The sequence below is a fragment of the Physcomitrium patens genome, chromosome 24, assembly GCF_059467195.1.
Source record: "Physcomitrium patens ecotype Gransden chromosome 24, ASM5946719v1, whole genome shotgun sequence".
NCBI classification, from domain to species: domain Eukaryota; kingdom Viridiplantae; phylum Streptophyta; class Bryopsida; order Funariales; family Funariaceae; genus Physcomitrium; species Physcomitrium patens.
The window spans coordinates 8,312,849-8,332,735 of NC_143433.1; the positions used below are offsets into that span (position 1 = coordinate 8,312,849).

The 19,887-nt window shown below is 40.6% G+C and overlaps 2 protein-coding genes across 3 annotated transcripts; both read right to left on the reverse strand.

The window, feature by feature from the left end:
• Nucleotides 1-1,201: 1,201 nt before the first annotated feature.
• LOC112277017 (CLIP-associated protein) lies at nt 1,202-12,562 on the reverse strand. Of its 2 annotated transcripts, XM_024508955.3 has the most exons (22): nt 11,747-12,562; nt 11,005-11,160; nt 10,438-10,500; nt 9,928-9,996; nt 9,280-9,526; nt 9,000-9,149; nt 8,672-8,769; nt 8,408-8,482; nt 8,179-8,247; nt 7,839-7,924; nt 7,542-7,659; nt 7,175-7,273; nt 6,699-7,062; nt 4,647-6,580; nt 4,315-4,416; nt 3,870-3,974; nt 3,546-3,620; nt 3,152-3,220; nt 2,829-2,897; nt 2,453-2,554; nt 2,122-2,244; nt 1,202-1,906 (listed from the first exon to the last, which is right to left on the reverse strand). In XM_024508955.3, exons 1-22 carry the CDS (start codon nt 12,077-12,079, stop codon nt 1,865-1,867), a joined length of 4,548 nt encoding a protein of 1,515 aa, XP_024364723.1. In that variant the 5' UTR covers nt 12,080-12,562; the 3' UTR covers nt 1,202-1,864. The 2 variants fall into 2 exon arrangements, with proteins under 2 accessions (XP_024364723.1, XP_024364725.1); XM_024508957.3 differs by lacking the exons at nt 11,005-11,160; nt 11,747-12,562 and having other exon boundaries at nt 9,928-10,067; nt 10,438-10,493.
• A 3,306-nt stretch (nt 12,563-15,868) lies between these two features.
• LOC112277018 (uncharacterized) lies at nt 15,869-17,838 on the reverse strand. The gene is made up of 3 exons (XM_024508958.3): nt 17,512-17,838; nt 16,417-16,836; nt 15,869-16,147 (listed from the first exon to the last, which is right to left on the reverse strand). Exons 1-3 carry the CDS (start codon nt 17,620-17,622, stop codon nt 15,965-15,967), a joined length of 714 nt encoding a protein of 237 aa, XP_024364726.1. The 5' UTR covers nt 17,623-17,838; the 3' UTR covers nt 15,869-15,964.
• Nucleotides 17,839-19,887: the final 2,049 nt, after the last annotated feature.

Sequence of the window (19,887 nt, forward strand, 5' to 3'; positions counted from 1 at the left end):
CTCATACCAACAATTGCATACAGTTGCATATATATATATATATATATATATACATATATATATGTAAAATATGTTTTTTTCTTTTAAAAAAATTCTAATATTGATATGTGAAAAGAAACACTTAAAGAATTAAATTATTTTTAATATTAAAATTTTATAGCAAAAAATATTACATGTTATTATTAGATTGCACTATCAAAACACAAAGGTATTTATTTGTTTTGAATGAAAAATAGCTCGTGGTATTATTTTGATTATATTCAATTTTGCTTAAAAAAGTTTGAACATGATTGATATTTCCTTTGATAGTTAAAATTAAAAAAGCAACAAAACAATAATTTTTTTGATTAAATATTCTAATGTACAAAATACTATCTTTGATAAGTTTAAATTATCAAACCCCTTCATTGATAATATAAATATATATCAAATTATCATCTAACTCATAATACATGTATATTGCAGTGCATGATTATGGAAGGCTCATGGTATACACACATCCAAGTTCCTACATACATACTCCAATTTGCTACATGTGCATCCCAAATTGCTATATAGACACTGAAAAAAATAGAGGCCTCTGATTGGCTAATTTGCTAATTTGACCTGCAATTGACAAGGAAGAGGGAGAAGAAGTCTAGGACTCATGTTGGGAGTGGGATCCATGCTGAGACAAGAAAAAGGATAAGAAACTTGGGGACTTGTGCCAGAAGTGGGATTTGCATTGGGACTAGAAAGAGGAGAAGAAAGTCAAGGACTCATGCAAGGACAAGAAAGAGGGGAAGGAAGTCATCTCCAAATCCATTTGGAGGAGGTAAGCAAAGTAGTCAATTAAAGGCCTTAGGTGTGAATATGCACATAATGGATGTGCATATGACAATTTAAGGTGTACATGTAGCTTGAGTCTGATGTTGCTAATGGAAAGTCCACCAAGTTGCTCAATTAAAAATTAAACTTGACAAAACAAATATTCTCAGGTGATTAAGTGGTTCTTAACAATCAATTTTTAAAAACAAATATGTGTTGTGTAACATTTGCAAAGGATTACTTCATCAAAGTAGGATTTTACAACACATACACATGCAAGTGTGCTACATACATAGATAATTGCACAGTTCAAAGACTTGCACAAAAAAGCCAGCATTCCAAGTTTATCTTAAACATCACCAAGTTAACAATTTGATATGAACAAGCCATGGAGTTCTTTAAAGGAACTGACAATCAATGTTTCTATTATTTGTGACGTGTACATTCATGTTTACAAATCCTGACTTCTCAGTTCCAGCTCTAAAGCACTACACTCGACTTCGTGTCACGGGGTTGCGCACATCACCTCTAGTCTAGTCCGTGTAAAGTTTTTTACTTCCCATCTACAAAAGACCCCACATTATGCCAGAGATAGATTCTATTCTGTTCGTCCAAGAGCTCTTGAATCCTTCGTAGAATACATAGAATCACCGACCTTAATGAGAAATGCAGGGGTCACAAATTGAGTAAAAGATCCAGTAACCAGTTCCATTTATGTGGATGTTTACAATAAGTCAGGATACTCTATCGTGTAGGCCGATCTGCGAGCTTTAGAAATTAGACACTGGATTAATGTCGATAGCCCGACTTCGCAACCAGAGCTTCAGTAAATACTTAACAATGTCGTGAAAATTAAGAAAGTCCGAAAATAGAAAGTACAGGCGCAGGTCGGCTTCAGCTTGATACATAAGGGCAAAGATGCTTCTTCAACAAGGCGAAAGGTAATGTGCATATTCCCACGTAAAGTAAGCATCATTTCAAATAACTAATTGTGCAGTTTGGACTTCCCAATATGAATTTTCCATCTTGACGCATAAGAACATTGTGTGAAGTCAAATTAGGGCTGCAGTGTTGATTGCGAGGCTGATCCCATTCTTGCCTGGTTCACACCAATTTAATTTAGTAGAAACTCAAATACATTGATAAGAATAACAAATAGAGGGATTCGTGATTTATGCATAAGCAAGATAATGATAGTACCACACACCGCCATATATTTTGAGACCACAAAGAAACAGCTTCAATGACGAATAACACAAGGCAAAGAAGATATAATAAGGCATCAGGTATTAACAAAATGAGTAGATGATAAACCTGGGATATGCGATTCGCATAGAGGGTGACTAATCGTAGTTGTGTGCTGCTAAGACTTCCGAGGTATGGAACGAATGCTTTGCCCAAAACAATGTATATCTCCACCAAACAGAAAACCACAGTCTGCAAAACCCACAAAGGATCATTTATTAATAACCTTCGAGTACAAATAACAGGCTACCCAAGCTATTAACTCCATGCAAACCCCCGTGCCAGATAACTCATCAAGTGGGGCCAAAGTACCAGTGCCACATGATGGCATAAGCATTTTTGTAAATTGGCTTCCATGTATTTACACTTAACATAGGAGGTTGAGGAATGTATTCCGTACCTTTCGTACATCAGCATCCTGGTTCCCAAAGGCATCAAACAGCATAGGCAAGAAAGAATTCAGCTGGGATGTCAGTTCCTCAGGAGGAAGTCTGCTTACAAGCTGTCAGGGCAGATAGACTGGTATGAGAAGAACGTTGCAGACACAATACAGCACAACCAAAACCCATGACATCAATATTGAACGACATTATGTAGATCTCTAATCGAAGCAAAATTGAGAGAGTCTATTTCGTTCTCTAATAGCAAAAACTCATGCGTATATGACCAAAACGAAACTTCAGCATTTTGAATTCCTAATCTACTCGAGGCTGGACTTGACGACTACAAGAAATAGTAACTACAAGGCAAGGTATAATGGGCAATAAGTAACATACTTTGGTCAGGCAGCTAATGCAAGTAACCAAAGTCTTTTCATTTTCAGACTCCAAAAGCGGTACAACCACCTGCAACATAATCCAGGATCTTCCGATGGTCATTACACTGGTGCAATACAAGGATAAAACCACATAGATGTATGATGCTTGTCCATAGATGCAAAACTTGATTATTGATTAACCAATGAGTTGGAGTTTATCTACACATGAAGAATAAAACAAAAACTGCTGCAGTTGATAAGTTAAGCTGCTGACACATTAAGTAGTAATTGGCAATAATACGTACCGAAAGCGGTACAAAAGCATTTGGCAATAATACGTACCGAAAGGCAACGATAAGTATCCAGTTCCATCAAAACAGCATTCAAGCAAAGATCAGCCGCAGCACTGACCTGCATTCCATGTACATTTAATTACGTCTTTCTCTAAAACTATCAAATATAGAATCGCCGTTGTTCTGATAAGTAGACGTATTAAAACTTCAAATCTCAGAACTCAACATCCATCACAAACATAGTATTATCTTCAAGCATCATATTCAAGATACGTCTCTCATGATCCATATGTTGTGGCATGTGGTGCACAAAAAAAAAAATATTCGCAGTCAATCCCAAATCCGAGATGACTACAAAGAAGACTCCGCCTACATATAACCAATCACCATATTTCTAGACAGGATGAGCCAGGATAACAATTGTGAGAATCCAGTCCACTTACCTTCGCGTCAGTGTCTCTGGCTGATTGTAAAAGCTTTTCTAGCAAAATCTCTGTGTCCTTGTTTAACCTATCTTTCTGCAGGAAGGAAAGAGGGTAGCATCAGATCAGACTGCAGTGGTAGTTGTCAGAATTCTGCAACAGACATGAGCATAAATAACCAAGAAACCAATTTACAAAAAAACACACCTGGAACTTTGATTGGAATATGCGATAATAATTCTCAAGCTTGAACGCTAAAATCTATTGAGATGATGAGGGTAGCGGCTTGAAATGCATTAACTGAGCTTAGCACGTCAACAAATAAGAAGGGATTTTAACAGAAACCTGATTCTTAAGCATCTGAAGCAAGACAGACGCTGCCTGCTCCCTAATAGTTGATTCTGGATCATCGAGAGCCTCGAATACCAATGTAATAAACTGATTATAGTACTGTACACAAACCAATCTTGTTAGAAAGATATAAAAGATGAGATGACAGCAAAAGGCTGCCAAAGGACCACGTTAAGATCAATTAATCAGATACCCAACACTATGCAATGTTCCGCAGCTTGTCTCCCGCACACAAATGCAGAGAAACCCATTAATTACGAGCAAGTGAATACCAGCTCTCATAAGAAACCGAATTTCCTCCATACAAGAACATTTCTCGCTTTCCAGAACATGTAATGCCAAGACCTAGTGATTTTACCAGCACAGACTGAAAAACCACAGAAACTGCAAATTATCATGCCATCCCACATTGCTCAGTACTGCACCAGTGTTGACACACCTTTGACCAAGTATTTGAATCGTTGGCGTCAGAAAACTCCGTCAGTTGCTGAAGCACTTTTTGTCGAACTCCCATCGTTTTCCCACTATCCCAGCTAGACATCTACATGACAACCAAAGCAGAACCACCGTGTAAGTTTAGATTTTAATTTTTTGAAGCAGGAACATGACATGTAATCCTCTATACAGCCTGTATTATAACAAATAAGTAAGGCCCTCGCTTCAGAAAAGAAAGTAGGTAAAAGTATCTCAGAACATGAACGCCTACAGGAACCAATTGCTACGAACAGTTGAAAACCAGGTATTTTAACATCAAGTCACAAATTAGCTCACCTGGAGAACACCAGTAGAGGTTTCTAGTCCTAAAACCAGAGGGTTTGCATTCATCCTCTGGTGATAAAAATTATTTTCAATTTTGCTGTGCGTACTGGCTGAGTCAATGAAGTGTGGATTTCCAGAATTGGCCGCCATACTAAACCCTAAATTCAAGTTGTTACTACCCTCAGAGTCAACTAAGGGTAAAGCATTATGCCTAGTATCCGACCCCTGGGACTGATGTTCTTGGGTTTGGTTAAACCAAGAAGTAGTAATTTCTGTACTGCTGATTACATCAGTAGATGCCTCTTTGCTGATTACATTGCTAACTAAATCTTTGGGATTTCTATCAGCAGAAGGAATAGATGAGTCTCCAGCATAAGTATAAGTGGGATACGAATGTCCAGACAGGTCCGCCATTGATGGCGCTGCACCTTCATGATAAGCTAAGGTCATCGTGTCAGGTTGAGCAGTGGCAGCCCACTTCCGATTCAATTTATCCAAAACCACGGGTGAATAACCAGCAACAGTCTGATTTCTCTCTCCAGTAGGAAACACCTCCTCAACATAATCTTCGTCTTTCTCAGTTAAGGGTGACGAGGCAGAGGGTCGCTCATGGCCAGGTTTCACCTTATTCCGCTGGCTTCTGTTCTGCATGTAGATCATAAGATCCACTTCAATTCGAGGAGTATAGTGCTTGAGTGCCCGTCGCAAAGTACTCTGCTCCTCAATCGATAAACCAAGAATGAAGTTAAGAACTATGGACGAATCAAAATGGGAGTACACGGATATAAGACCTGTCACAGCTGTCTCTTTCAATTTGGCGTTTTTATCGTGAACAAGGGGAGCTAACTTTGCAAGCCAAAGCTTCAGTAACCCACTCCCACCTGATGCTTCACCATTTAAGGCCAACTTTGCAAATGCAGCTATTGCAAACTCAATAACTGCCATCTTTGCCTTAGGAGACCGCTGCTCGTCTAAAGACCGAAGTAAGGCAGGCAGAAGTGCGTCAATGCTGTAAGTGTTTCCCACAGTCTCAAGAGCGGATGTGCTCAATTGTCGAATGACCTCTTTTGCATCCACAAGTCGCGCAAATACATGTGGCAAAATCCTCTCCAAGTAAGTCTCAAATAACTTCCGGCACACTGGCACCAGCTCAACAAGTGTGGAGAGAGCAGCCTGCGCCACCTTATGGTGTGGGTCGTCCAGATGTGTAGAGAATAGCTTCATCACCTTTTCAAAGCTCTGGTTCACTTCTTGAAGACTCTTGTTTCCTTGTTGAATGAGTTTTTTAATAAACGTGAATGCAGCAACTCTAGCGGACCACTCTGAACCTGGAGCCAAGCCTTCAGTCAAAGCATCATTTAGTGACATCAAACCATCCATGTAAGTGAACACCTCTCCAGAAGTATTCATAACAACAGTAGGAACATTGTCTTCTGAATTAATTCTGCTACTTCCCGACGACCTTCCCAACACGGTTTGTCGAAGAAGGGGCCTCTGATAAGCAGGTACTGCATTTGAATTGTGATCTGACACTGCTCTGTCCATATGCACTTCTGGCTTCGGAATGCGTTTGGCTAGTTTGGGCTCATCATATTCACTGTTTGAACTACGATAACTGTACTTGGGTACGCTAGTTGGTACTCGCTTTGCTGACTGTGACCTCCCTGAGCCCCGTGCAGAATCATGGCTCATGTCACCGGCAAGCTCAGCCTCTCTACTTATGCCAGCAAAGTCCGCTGATCTCCCAGCATCTACATCACCATATGCCTGATGCCCACTTGGTATTCTTCCCGCACTACCAGGTCGAAAGGCTGACAGACTGGTCTGATGATGTGCCGCAGGACCAGACGCCAAATGAGGAGGATCCCTAGAGGAGGGAGGATCAACGCCTGGACGTGAGGACCAAGTTGCACCAGTGGAGTGACTCTTCGAAAAAGTACTTTGAACTGCAACGAACACAAACATACCACTAAATAGGGGAAATTTCCAGCTTCATACTGCCAACAAAAAGCACTTAATTGCAAAGTAAGTAGAGAGATATTTTTAGATGGCTATAGCGTTTACCAGCAGTTTGGGAGTTTGAATAATATGGTCTCAGATCATCAATACCAACTCCTTTTAGCATGGTCTCTATTGCGTTTACTTGCTGTTGACTGGCTTGTAACACACTCTGTAAACTTCGTTCAGGAGCACTTTCAGATGACTTCCGCTGTGACATACTTGATGCTGGTCTCAGTGTATGATTGGTATTATAGCCATTCATTGAGGGAGTGTGCGGTCCATCTGAAGAATTGGACTGTCCAGATGGTGATGTACTGTGCCCAGCTCCAAGAATTGGTAAGCTAGTGGACTGGCGCAACTGGTGAGTATTATGGGAAGTTGAATGCCCATACTTCTTTAGAATTCCACCATCCTCGTCATTTATAACCTGCAAAATGAAGATTACGAATTACAAGATGCAATAAGAAAAAGCAAAAAAGAAGAACATGCACGCATTCAACCACAAAGTATTTTGACAGGTCATGTGTCATGCAGCTCACCCTTTGAGTAACAGGGTCAAAAGCTTGATAGAGACGGCGCGCCCGGTCTGGCCAGCACCTAGCAAAAACGCGGTAACATTGTCTAGATAAAGAGCGTACCTGCAACAGAATCAAGTTAGACGGTGTTCAAGTATCACTAAAGCATACCCTCTGGAGACAGTAAGAAGTCATTTCATCCCAGAAAGTTGATCTCGTGATTTCAAGAATCTCAGCAATAACTTGAAAACAAAAGTGATCTAAAAAGACAATCGGTTAATCTCACAAACTAATACCAAACTAACAACCTAATACTGCAAGACATGAATCTGACCATTGATATTACAACATTCAAACCACTATGATATTCCCAGAGCAGGACTAATTATACCTCACTCATTGCATCTGAGCAGCAGCATTTGATAAGATCCTCGTATAGCTCGGCTGAACGTTGCATCTCTGGTGAATCAAACCATCGTTCCAACACCAACAGCAAGTACTCACAGCACCTTCAAGCCCATACAAGCACACTATAAGATAGGAAGCACCTAAAGTGATCAAAGGCATGACAAATTCTGAGATATACACTTATCCTAATCCTTCCAAAAAATTAGAGAAACTCAACTACTGCTTTGCTGCTATAGAATCCAATGCTCTAACCAAATAAATGACTCAGGAAATGGAATACCTAGCCCGCAGCACTGCATTCCGATCATGTTTCGCCAATTCAACCATCTTGGGGAGAACTCGGGCTACTTTGCAATGTTGTAGCATCTGTTGCAAGAATAGACAAACCGAGAATACGTCACTTAACCATTTACTTTTCACATCGCAAACTGTATGGTAAATTGTATTGAAAAAATAACTAACACACAATCTGTAAGGAATCAATATTTCAGGATCAACAACTAAAAAAACAAACAAATTTGAAATTACTTTTTAATAATAAAGCGGGTCTTCGCCTGTAAAAATCAGGAAGACAAGAGTGAAATGAAGAAAACCAACAAAAAGAGTTTTTGAGGACTGACCGATTTGATGCAGGCGTCTGCTGACTCGGCAATCACAAGTACTGTTATAACTACCAGCTTGAAAAGCATCTGAGCCATGGGCCATTTTAACACCCTCGGTCATGACCTTGATAAGATTAAATCAAAAGCATACTATTCCATAATAAAGAGAATTTATGCTGAAAGTTTGAGATTTTATATCTCACGATAGATATACTCCAATACCCATGCCCAGATTTCAGTAACTTACTGGCAGAAAAGATTCCGCGAAGACTTCAAAATCTGATTTGAGCTCCTTGGTAAGCACTTTCAACAGTTGACATGCCTGTAAGAACGTAATGGCCATTAAGTCGAATTAGTTACAATTTGATTACAAAGTGATCTTCCTCTACGATGTCGTCTCCGGTCAACTACATTCTAATCAAGCAATACTCTGATTTCGTGCACAACTGGAGTGCTGAAACACAAGAATCATCAACATTGTCTTATAGTTTGTAACTATTTTGGAAAATACCTGTTTTACAATGCTAGATCGACGATCAGCTAGCTGATCACAAAGAGGACTGATAAGTTGCTTCAACAACTGCGGAAAGCTGCTGTACTTCGTTGCACCTAGAAAAGAGAAGCCAATAACACCATACTTAATAATGTCCCCAGCAGCAAAGCCATAACCTGTTTTCTAGGTGTTTTCTAGGTGTGTGAATATATATATATATATATATATATATATACTAAAAATTAAAATTAAAAAACGGTCATAAAGAGAACCAAAAGAACAACCATTTACGCTCTATTATCCTAAAATGACTACCAAATAAGTGAGACCCACATCAACGCTTTACCTCCTGCCACTATTCCTTCAATCCTTTGCATGGCTGACATCCTGATCGACCAGTCCTGTGCTGGAGCAAGCATACTTGTAGCTTTCTCAAACTCTTTTGCTAAATCCCGCTCATTGTAAATTCTAATTGGCTCAGCTGGCTTCTCATCAGCTGCGAGAATGGCTTCCTTAGTAGAGGATCAGCATAGAAACATAAAACACTAGCATTCACTGAAAACGAGAATATTCTTGAATTGGGGGACCAAATTTCAGTAGAACTCAAGGTTGAAAACAAAATTTACCTTCCAGAGCAGGTTTTGACTTTGGACTGTTGCCCCTAGAAATTCCACCTGACACCGGAACTTTCAACTCGGATGCAGGCCACGAATGATTGGTTACAGCCTGCTGGGGAGCAGGTTTGGGCTGGCTGGGAGCAGTGGAGAATCGATTTGGAGTAGTTGTAGACGGAACGGTCGACGAATATGACTTACTGTCAAACATGTTCCTCACAGGTTCAATTTTCTCAAACCTAGCGTTAATTTCTTTAAGCTGCGAACAATGAACAGGTTGGGGAGTCAGATTGCAAGTATAACAGGCTTACTAAATCATGTAAGACTGGAGTCACCACGTATCCAGTCACAGCCAAACTCTCCGAGATTCCGACACTAAAAAAACTCCATCATGATCAACAGGCTCAGGTCCTCCCAGTACAGTTCTGCTCTCATATTAATTGTAGTATTCTATAAATTCAGGATCTCGAGAATTTATAACAAAACTTCCAATGTTTCAAGAAGGTTCAAAACGACACGAAGGTACTTTTCTAGTCCATTCTCCACCCCATGAACCGCGCACTTGCAAGATCTCAGGTAAAGTCAACATAAATCCCTTCATATCCTCAAACTAATATTAGCTGGTCACAAGTAATCACAAAGGTTGGAACAAACCATTACCTGAGACGCTCTTAATTGGTGGCGTTGAAGCTCGTCTCCAAATTGTTGTCCGCCCTGCCGGTACATCTCCTGTGGCGCCGCACAAAGAATAACCAGAGTATTGCATATGTCCAGTCAGAGGCCATAATGCAGCTTCAAATCTTCAACAGCCCAATACAGATCATCATCACCAGACAAAGCACAGAGAAGCTACTAACAATCCCAACTAGAAACACCAAGTTCCAAGACTGGATCGAAGGAACCTATCTGGCCGGTTAATGTGTCAAAAAGAGAATGACAGAAAGAACTGAATACAGAACAGGACCACTGGATTTCGAGAAGTCAAAGAAAGCTTCGAAGAAGAAATCATTGTTGAAAACCAGGAGCTCTGTGAAGGATTTCATTGGCACAACTCAATGAACTGTGCGACTAAATTCAAATATAAATAGTACAATTCAGCAAGTTATTAATTAACTCGCTACATTAAACAAGCAGCAACCATGGACAACTGTATCATAGATGAGAACATACTTCAAGACAAAGCATAGCTGCCTCCCTTACGCTGCTGTTTGAGTCTTCCAACAAATTAAGCACCTGCAATGAATTTGCAAAATACGACTTAAGGCAAAATACAACAATTCCAATCGAAAAAATTATTTATGAATCCTTCGACTTCAGACGTTAATTGAAAAAAGGAGAGTGAGTCAAGCGACCAAGTAACTCAGCTACAGGCCACATTTTGAGGATGGGCTATCAAAACAGACAGCCGGATCAGCAATTTCCAGGTTTGAGTGAAATTTTAGCTTAATAACTTACGTAAGCGGATTCTCAACTACCTGAATATGCATAGTAACTAATAACAACCAGGAAATATGCATGACTGACCGGCCAGTCCTTTGTAACCAAAACAACGGTAACCCGTGCGCTACCGCATTGGAGTGAACGCATTATTGTTGAACAGATCTTCTGTTTCCTCTTCCCTCGATAAGTGGCAGAATTGTTTTAAAGCTAAATCTAAATGAGCAGAAGTATCAACCGTGAGGGTTAAGAGATGAACAAAGAAAAAATGCTGCATTTTCTTTGGTCCAAGGATCTTACTGAAGGCAAGATGAGTCTCTGAAACGGCAGCTCCACTGCAGTGAAAAGATTCAATGCCGAAGCAGCTGTGCGGGCAAATTCCTCCCGTACCCTCCAATTTCTATGACTCCATGCATACGCACCAGCTCTTTCCACAATGGTGGTTGGTGACGAAATCTGACACATGATCAACCCAAGGTCCCAACTCAAACTACCGCCATGCCTAATGTCCCTCCTGAACGGGGGTGTTATGCAAGCCGCTGAATCCACCCCTCGGGACTGACTGGTAAGTTACGATTACTGCAGGTAATTCATCTCGCTCTCTCTTTCAAACCAGCACCATTCCTCGCCAATCGCTGTTCTAGCGACATGAGTAGAAATAGAAAAATGATAAATTTAAAATAAACCTAATGAGACTTGGAATATTAATTTTTAATTTGTAGAAAATCAATAACCCTAAAATATCTAAACTGAAATCCAAACACAAATCGTTCTCTTCGAGAACAATGAATGCGATATGCCTCTGAAGGTTTTAAGACCTTCACTCCTTGGTGGCAGCTACATTCAACAAATGTATACGATCTAAGCAACCTACAACCACCTGGATGCCAATATTCCAAAAGAGGTTAGACCCTTTGCATTGTGCTATATTTCTCTCCATCTCTGACTACGCCCGCGATCCATCATTAGAACTGCACAAGACAGTAATGTAAAGAAAACATCCTATGACTCCTGCTCGAACTCAAGAATGTCGATTCCCCACCTCCATAAGCGCAAGCAGAAAGCGTCGTCCGGCATCGCGCACGGGCTGTTTGCCGTCACCCAAGCGCTCTACAGTGGCTGGCAATAAGGCGTTAAAATGCAGCTTAAGATGATCCCCAGCAAGAGCAGCTGCGGACGAAAATGCCTGTAGTGCCCCTTGGGCCACCTTAAAGTTATTGTCCTTCAACAATGGAATGGACGCGTCCACGAGACTGCACACCTCAGCGGCAGTCAAGCTTTTTCGAGATTGCTCCAGCACAATCTGAAGCCTCTCCACACCTGCCATTCTCTCCTTCGTATCCTTCGATTGCAACTGCACTATCGCCTCCTCCATTTCGACCCGGTTTTCTTCTTCTGCAACCCCTCGACTCTCTCGACCTTACACCACCCTCACTCTTCCAACTCTCTCCCTCAATCATATGTCTCCCTCTTCGCAATTCGCACATCCCAATCCGCACATCCATCGACGACTCCGCATCACCTCCTTGCCCTTCCCTCGCACGCCCCTTCCCGGCACGCCACTCAGCAGCTCCCTACACGCCACCATGCCTCTCCAAAACTACCCACTACTACCTGTCCACCATCACAACAAGAACCCTCCCTCTCAGCCCCTCCTCGACACGCATAGCTTCCGTGAATCTGACACTGCCAGAGCAACACACACACAGCTGCGCAACTCCCTTCAATGAGGCCAAAATGCGATGATGAGAACAACTCACCTCTCTGGCACACTCACAGAGCCCAAACGTGCTGCAGAAGACGAAGAAGAAGAAGATGAAATTCTGATGATGACAAGTAAAATAGAGTGACCCTTCCCCCGCGCACTCTTAACACACCAAAAAGGTCCAGAAACCAATAATGAAGTGAAAGAAGAGACAGCTACAGTGTCGCTTACATGGATTGACTGAGCAGGCTGTAAGAAAGCACAGTGGCGCACTGAAGGAGAAGGAAAAGTAGCTACTTCTTCTGCTTCTGCTTCTTCATCTTCTTCTTTCGTTCTTACTTTCTTGTGCTGCTGCTATTGTTGTTGTTGTTCCGATATTCCGTGCCGCGGTGACCGATCGATCTCGCGAGCGATTGCGAAGGGCGGGACGGACACCACGCACCTCGCAATGCCGCCCACTGCAACCTGCAAGGACACGGCCATCGCTGGCTGGGCCTGCACTGCCTGCCTGGCTTCATGGCCCCCTTCTCTGCTAGAGCTGGATGGATGAATGAAACATAGATGAATAATAGATGAAATGCCTCGGATAGATAGATGGTGAGATTGGATCCTCGATGGGGATGGACCCACCCAGCTCCATGACCACGGCAAGCTCCCCTCGACATACCCTGTAACCGTGAATTACCCTAAAACCGTGCATGCATGATTGGGTCCGAAAGGAGCATGGGAGGTTCTTTGCGTTGGTTTTATCAGTGCGATGGCGAAGCCGACAGATTGAGTCGGACTGCGGTGGGACCACCCCACGAATCCGCCGCTTCAGGGCTTCACGAGGACCAACCCCTGAGGTTAGATTTGTTCGAAGACACTCTCCAGCGATCGGAGAGAGATCGGATGTGGTTGATGTGGGTGCATGAGTTGAGAGGGAGTGTTGCGCCCCCTTTGATTGGGGTTTGGGTGGGGTGGGTGATGCGGGCGCCCCTCCCGAGAGCCTGATTGCCTCTGACATCGCCCTCGCTGTGCGTTTGCGTCGAGGTCGCTTTGTGTGGAGGGCCCTTCTTAGGGGCATCAGTGGGTGATACCAGCCCTTGCCTCAATAATACTCGTTATAGACACTGGGCCACCTCCACACGGCAGCTAAGGATATGAACCCAGCCTCATACATGTTTGTAGAGGAGCGTGTGTACATGTCTGTCTTGCTGAGGAGTTCAATGGCCGATCACTGTTTGGACATGGATTCGTTGTTGTGCACATTGGATTGTTTACCGCATATTCCCTTTCGCGGCTGAGGTGTAAGGTTTTTTGGAGTATACTGAACTTAGTGTATCATTCTGCATTAGCTTCAATGATGCCTTGCAGTAAAGTTAAGTTTATTTTCTTTACATTACTGAGCATGCAACTGTGCTGTGTTTGCTCTAAATGAAACTATAAAAACTAATTTTTTTTAGAATAAGAGTAAGTAAATAAACAATCAGTTTGTTAAGCACGTGTATCGTCTCTTTTTCTTTTTCTTTTTTCTTGAAACTGGGAATCAACGACAAGCTGCTTTAAGAGATCCTGTAACACACTCCTTTCGGCACCAACAATAATATCAACTGCAACCCAATTTTCAATACAGCATAAACTCTAAACTTAACAATGATATGAATCCTTCAATTCTTTAAAACACTGTTATTATACATAGCGTAAAATAAAATCCTACAAAACCATCAAAAAGAAATGGAATAAAAACTTAAAATTGAATTAGGTACAACTCTAAGTTACATTTTCAGTCAGGCTTTCTGTATTTGAACTTTCTCCCGTAGTTTGTCTCCTAAGCAACTTTCAAGTTGATGACAGGCTTTCAGCAAAAATATCTCTGTCTCCAGCCTTGTCCGGCCACCTCGACAAGGTTGCATGATTCCTAAAACCATGCTGGTCGTTGGGCTCAATCACAGCTACAAAGCTTGCACCATTTTCAAAGTCCGAACCATCATCAAGCGACATACATTTGCGGTATTCTCCGCCGGGTCATAGTAGCCCCACGTGCACCAAACTCGGAAGATTCGACCATTACAAGGTGGGTTATCAATCTTCTTCTGAGCCCTAACAAAACAGCATTGGTGGTCTTGCATCACAACTGCAGGTGTGATGGAGTTATTGGAGAGAGATCAAGACAAGCTTTTGCATTCTATTAACTATTACTTTTTTCTCTAAGGGGATCTGCAAGATCTCAACTTTTGGAGCTTGGTTTTCCAAGATGCCGTCTGTCCGAGTACTGCGAGTTACACTTCATTCGCCCAGCGTAGGTAGTAGGGAGGCTCATGCTACACATGAGCATTAACCTGTGTGAGAATTCCTGTTCCGCAATCAGCTGCACCTGTGGTTTCTCAGTATCCTCCAGTCCCAGTCCTTGTTTGGTAACAAATAATTTGATTTCAATGAGGGTTCAGTCGGCTTTCATTCGCCTGACAACACCAAGCTCAAGTGATGGAGAGTGTACATTCATCGGCATAACGGATAACAGGTCAGCAAACAGGTCCCCAAGTCCTCATCTCTGGTGTCTTTGTGGGCGGTTGCAATGGTAATTCTTCTACCTGACAGTACTCGGAGTCCAACCTCCAAAGCAATGATTTCGTTTAAGTTGTCAAATTCTCTGTACAACCACCTGTCAACTCTCAACCTCTCTCTCTCTCTCTCATTTTCCAGCTAGATCCTTCCACGTGCCTTTTATAGCACAATTCCTTCCATGGTGCCAGATTTGGATGAATTGAAAGAGTGATAAACCTCATGAACTAATAGAGCAGACGCCACTCTCTCACCATAGTAAACCTCCATAGTATGATAACCCATGTAATTCGCAGATATTGTATGAGCAGATCTTGACATGCTACCACACAGGTGAGTGTGCTGTCAAACCCTGATACAAACGCACTGCCCACGTTTTGTAGATGTTTGTACACACAACATACCAGGGACTTCAGTTCGATGTGATTTCACAATGTTAGGATAATAGTGGTTGGCAATCAAAATTAACTCTCAGCTCTTGAGAACTTTCGGCATCGAATTACAGAACCGCGGGTATTAAGTAAAACGTTGTTGACAAGAGGGGTGGGGGGTTCAGGAGTTTATGTCGGTAGCTAATGGACACAAAATCTTGGACTTCGAGAGACTCGTCCGGTGAAACTTACAATCTCACCAACGGTATAATTAACCTCCAAGCCCCGAACGAACACTTAACGCAACGTAAATCTAAAGCTGCGAACACAAACTCGTTGTAATCCTAACCAGCACATTGCCAAAGTAAAGATAGCTTAAAGCGGGCACAAGTTTCCACTCGATCCTGATCACTTTGTGCACAGAAGCTAACTGTAGCAATCGATCGATTACGTAACAGAGACAGATGCCTGGATGCACTGACCATCATTACGTATGTAGCAATATGACATCAGCACTTCGTAAAGCAAACCCGAAAGCGAATGATTTCCACGAAAAAAATCAGAAATGACTGCAATCAAACCTGATCTTTCATACAGAGAGCCGGTGTACACATGAAGTAGTACAACATCTGAAATAGTTCTACTGGTCACTTTCAGCGTGCTGTTTCCTCCAGTCGTTGACAAGTTTGGCCACTTGCCACAATCCACCATTAGCGAAATGAGGAACACTGACCTGGGCCCAAATAGGAAGTACTGGGCCAATTAACTTGAGCACTACAAAAAGTATGCCTAATGCTATCAGGTGCCACGGCAACTGTCTTCCCTGCACATAGAAAGCTAGTTGTTGTATTAAAAATTCTCCAGACTCAGCTCGCCACTTCTTTAACTTAACTACAAAAGGTGGAAGAAAGTCAATTTTAGCTTCAGTATAAGAAAAGGAAGGATTGTTTTACCCAATTGTGATTCAATAAACTAACAGGATTAGCAACAGAGTGTAATGTATTTCAATCACATAACATACTTGATCATACCTTACGTGTGGAAAAAAAGTACGGGACATATTCGAGTAATCTTAAGTTGCAGGAAAAATACCTCAATGCTCGGAGACAGCTCGAGGACAACTTCCCTAGTAATCCCTGAGAAAACAATCCCGCAAATCATAGCAACGGGAATGATGAGCACTTTCTCTTGCACCAATGTGTATGTGAACTCATTAACCACCGATAATGCCAGCAATGGAATCGCCAACCATTTCCCAACAATCCATAACTGATCCAACAGCCTCTTGAAGAACAGATTACTTGCTTTAGCCCAAGGGAAAGATCTGATCGGTTCGGAAGCCTTGTCAATAACAGTGGAAAGCACATTACTCGGTTGTCTGTCGTTCTCCTTTTTTGACGAACCATCAAAGGTAGACGACACGCATTGAACAAGAAATCTTGAGCAAGATGAAATTGAAGTCTGAGGCAACCGCTGCGACTGTAGCCTGTGATTCCGGGAGAAGACAGACAGCTGAAAATGGAAAATCAATAGCAGATCATAAGCACAAACGCTACATTATGAAACGAGTGATCAATCCTCTACAAATTCGAAGAGGGGACTGAATTACTCATTTATATCAACTGGAGACAGAGCAACTACACATGCTCAAAGTAATTTAAAAAAATTCCGTCAGAATGGGGAAGAGCACGACAGGACGTGCACAGTCACAAAATTTGAATTAAAAGTGCACTGCGAGTTACGAAGATTTTCCAAACGGAGTCAAGAAGACACTTCACTCTTTACACACCAACATTCAGATTTAACTCTCTGTAATCCAAGCAAACCTGCAACATCTAACACACTCTCACTATAAAATAGAGTCGTCGCCAAACTTCTGCGAAGTAGAACTGGATACCGGCCGTCAGTCCAAATTCTGCCTAAATCACCCGAAATTGAAACAATGATCACTCCAAATCCCGATTTAATACAAGCGGCATTGAGCCACGGAAGCTCTAGAGACTTTCTCACCTCGTGATTGATTTTTCGCAAAACATGAGGATTGCACAGAGTGCACGAGATAACAACAACAACAAAAACAAAAATAATAATCATAAATTGAGAGAGAAAAGGAAAACTACATTTAGGGCTTAAGGAAAGGTAGGGAGAGAGGGGGAAATTCAAGGTGGTAGTAAGTTGGCATTGTACCTGATCAACCTTAAGTTGACGACAATGAGAAGACGAGGGCGAACAAGAAAAGGGGCTAGAAAATCTCAGCGACGAAGATTGCAGGAGGAGACGGTGACATTGTGACGCCATTGCTGATGCTCCTCGCAATCCGTGCACCGCAAACTTGACCGAGAAATTCAAACCACGCCCAGGTCCAGAAGGAGAACTCCCTAAAACAAATTCATGTTCCTTGATAAGATGAGGAAATTCCTAGAGCAACAACATACGTCATAGAATACGTGCGTCGAATTCTGCACGCAAATCCTCTGATTCGGAATGAGGCATGGACGACAATCTGGCTTCCTGTGCGAAACTTTCGAGAGGGGGATCACACGGAGAAGGGATAGCTCACAACTGGATGCGATCCCTTATTCATTCATCCATCCATGTGGGACCACATTCATCGCTATCAAGATGGATGATATGTTTTCATTCATCTTTCTAACTTCATGGCTTACATGCTTTCATCTAGTCTATTAATACATTAAGATCCATCAAGGAGACAAGTGGTGGCTCTCCACTGCATAGATGGGCCTTCGTTTTCATCAAAAAGGTTCATGTTTTGTGGAGTTCACAACCAGTTATACAATTGATCGGGGAGTTCTACAAGGTGTTTTTCATGGTGTTTCACACTGATTTTCTCCTCCTCAGATTTATGCACTTCATACTGTAATGCAATCATATAGACACTGGGAAGGCAAATACATTGGAGAAGGCTCAGCATGTGTTTAAGTTTTGTGTTTTGAGTAAGAGCAATGGATTTTGTGTGTTTCAAACATTGGTTTCAAACATTGGTTTCAAACATTGGTGTTTTTTCGAATTTCTGAATTGCGAATTATTATCATTGTGCTTTGCAATCAGAATTTCAGAAGAATTTCATCGTGGATTAACAATATGGATTCATCATGGATCTTGCTTTTGGAAGGTTTCTTTGTTATCCCATCAGGGGCTTACGACGAGGAAGAAGCAGTAGCATAGGCTTACGATCTTGCTGCTTGAAAATATTGTTATATTCAACTTTAAGATGCACGCATATTTCTTCGAGGAGGCTGGAGTTCTAATTTTATGATATTTTATGATATTTGTTGAAATATTGCCGTGAAATATTGCAGTGAGTATTGCTGAAATATTGAAAAATTTGTGTTTCTGTTTAGCTTTTTGAGTTTGTTTGTTTGTTTGTTCTTTGTTTTGTTTTGTTTAGTTATTTTATTTTATTTTATTTTTGATGTGTGGATTTGTTGTTCGACTGGTGAAATGTGGGTTGGACTGAAGTAGTGTGCATAAAACTAGATTTTTAAATTTTATTATTTTCAAAAACAATTTATTATTTATAATTTTAAGATAGTATTCTAATATTTTAATATTTATAATTTTAAGATAATATTTTATTTTATTATATTATTATTTTTATTTTATTATATTATTTTTAAATTTTTTAATTTTTTATTAGTTATTAATTTTAGTTTTAGTTTTTTTAAACAAGAATTTTTGTACAAAAATTAAATAGTAGGAATTTCATTTTTTGCTCTTAAATAAAAAAATTTATATTCAACTTCACATGTATAAATATATATATATATTTATCTATTTGTGTATATAAATAAAATAAATAAATAATAATATATTTTAAAATAAATAATTAAATATTTATTATTTTATTTATTCATTTTGATTTATAAAATATAATATTTTGAAAAAATTGTGCTTTTTGTTATAGCAAGTTGTTATAAAAATATGTATAATTGTAATTTGTAGGGATGTATAGATGTAGAATATTTTTGTTAAAGTATTGTGGTATTATAATTTGACTAATTAAGTTGTATGTACTCATTTTTATTTTACAAGTACTATGAAATTTTGCTAAAATACTTAAGTAACAAGGTTTTATTGGAATTTTATAGAGGTACAATTTTGATACTTACAAGCTTACTCCAATTTTCTGGTAGAATCCCTGCTATTGTGAACAGTCTAGTTTTAACAATGAATTGGAAAGCAATTGCTGAATAACAACGTAGGGAACATGAGAGAGTACAAAGAAAAGGTGAAATGGTTACAAGTGCTAAAGCCATACATAATCTATGGAGGATGAATGTTTTGTATCTTCATTGTAACACATTGCATTGATTTGATGAACATTTAGTCCAGTTGCTATGGAAGTTGCTATTATTTGAACAATGTTGTTGTCAAAGAAAAGTTTCTCTACCATCTCTACTTTCTTTGCTTTTGCTTTTAAAATACTTTTTTGAGGACCAAGATGAAAGAACAAGGGAGTTCTGAGAAAATATTTGTCAATATAATGTTGTACATGTATTTACGTCCTTAGGTGCAAATATTGATTGATTTGTGCTTTAGAAA

Bases quoted from the DNA above. Each gene is read 5' to 3' on its own strand.
- LOC112277018 (XM_024508958.3), bottom strand. From the start codon at position 17,622: ATGGCGTCACAATGTCACCGTCTCCTCCTGCAATCTTCGTCGCTGAGA. The intron at 16,837-17,511 runs GTACAATGCCAA...TTCCATTTTCAG, and splicing joins GTCAACTTAAGGTTGATCAG to CTGTCTGTCTTCTCCCGGAA. The intron at 16,148-16,416 runs GTATTTTTCCTG...TTCTATGTGCAG, and splicing joins AGCTGTCTCCGAGCATTGAG to GGAAGACAGTTGCCGTGGCA.
- LOC112277017 (XM_024508955.3), bottom strand. From the start codon at position 12,079: ATGGAGGAGGCGATAGTGCAGTTGCAATCGAAGGATACGAAGGAGAGA. The intron at 9,527-9,927 runs GTAATGGTTTGT...CATTGTTCGCAG, and splicing joins ACCAATTAAGAGCGTCTCAG to CTTAAAGAAATTAACGCTAG. The intron at 8,248-8,407 runs GTAAGTTACTGA...CCCATGGCTCAG, and splicing joins TCGCGGAATCTTTTCTGCCA to ATGCTTTTCAAGCTGGTAGT.